The sequence below is a fragment of the Penaeus monodon genome, chromosome 32, assembly GCF_015228065.2.
Source record: "Penaeus monodon isolate SGIC_2016 chromosome 32, NSTDA_Pmon_1, whole genome shotgun sequence".
NCBI classification, from domain to species: domain Eukaryota; kingdom Metazoa; phylum Arthropoda; class Malacostraca; order Decapoda; family Penaeidae; genus Penaeus; species Penaeus monodon.
The window spans coordinates 17,974,632-17,975,789 of record NC_051417.1 but is presented as its reverse complement, the minus strand read 5'-3'; the positions used below and the strand labels follow the sequence as shown (position 1 = coordinate 17,975,789).

General features: G+C 37.7%; 1 protein-coding gene across 1 annotated transcript in view; it reads left to right on the top strand.

Annotated features, from left to right (window-relative positions):
• LOC119593284 overlaps positions 1 to 570 on the top strand; it is a 1,099-nt gene extending 529 nt beyond the window's left edge. The window contains exon 2 of the mRNA XM_037942213.1: positions 86 to 570. Within this exon, the coding sequence (XP_037798141.1) occupies positions 86 to 463 (378 nt within the window). The 3' untranslated portion in view covers positions 464 to 570. The remainder of the gene's footprint in view (positions 1 to 85) is intronic.
• Positions 571 to 1,158: the final 588 nt, after the last annotated feature.

The window sequence follows — 1,158 nt, the reverse complement described above, 5'->3', positions numbered from 1 at the left end:
TATTTCATCAAATATTGTGGGGAAGATGAATTGTAGTCAAATTTATCGATGAAAGTCGATCTTAGAGGCTGCCTTTTCTTTTCAGAGTTTGTGTGATGTTTTGGGAGAAGATTCCGACCAACGCCTTCGGGACTCGCGAAGCTCCTTGGGTGCCACTTCGCCTTGTTCCGGCAGAAAGGGATACCGACACAGACACACGAGAAAATACCTTCGAGACGAGCGCCTCCAGAAGGAGCGGAACCGCGAACTCAACAACGAGGCGTCTGTCCTGTACCGGGAGAGGCAGCGGGCGACGACCTCCAAGAAGGAAAAGCAGCTGGAACACTTGCAACAGGAAAACGATCAGCTTTGCCAAAAAATGGAACTCCTGACTGTGCAGAGTGATTGGTGTCACAACACGTACGAGAAATACAGTGAATATTTTGCAGGACCTCTGGACGATAATTTATATGAGCTAAGATGAAGTTTGATAGTTGAATCGGAGCAAATTACAATACCATGGAATAATGTAATTACCTAATATTTATTTAATTTTGATCAACATTGTTCATATAACTCACTTAAATAATCATTAATGTTTCCATTACTTTAGTTAGTATTCATTCAGTAAATGTTAGTAGTAGTAAGAAAAAATCATGATCATATTGTTATGTATTTCATTATCATCATTAATATTGTCATTTTTTACGCTGTTACAAACATAAAAACGCATTTAAATAAAGTACATAGAGTATCTTTCAATACAAAACCGCGTTGAAATGTCAAAATACCCTTGCAATACAGTAACAGGTATCCTGTTTTCCAATGAAAAAAAGGGAAGAATTTTTATATTTTCAAGGAGAAGAGAAGTGTTACTGTCAGCGTAGCACTTTGATCCCACTAGCAAAGGGTTTCTCTTTTGCATTTGTGGGAGAAAATATGAATTTGGCACATGTCAGATTAATAGAACCGGAATGAATACCTCTACAAAATGTCTTAATGGTTAATTTCAGCAAATTAAAACCAACACATTCATCAAAGGATAGCTGAAATGCTGACATAACTTGTGTAGATAATATATACTCCACTCACATATACTCAGGTGTGTGTGTCTGTATATATCAACAAAGGCACAAGCACACACGCTCGTACATTTGAGACTGTATATTTATGAATGCG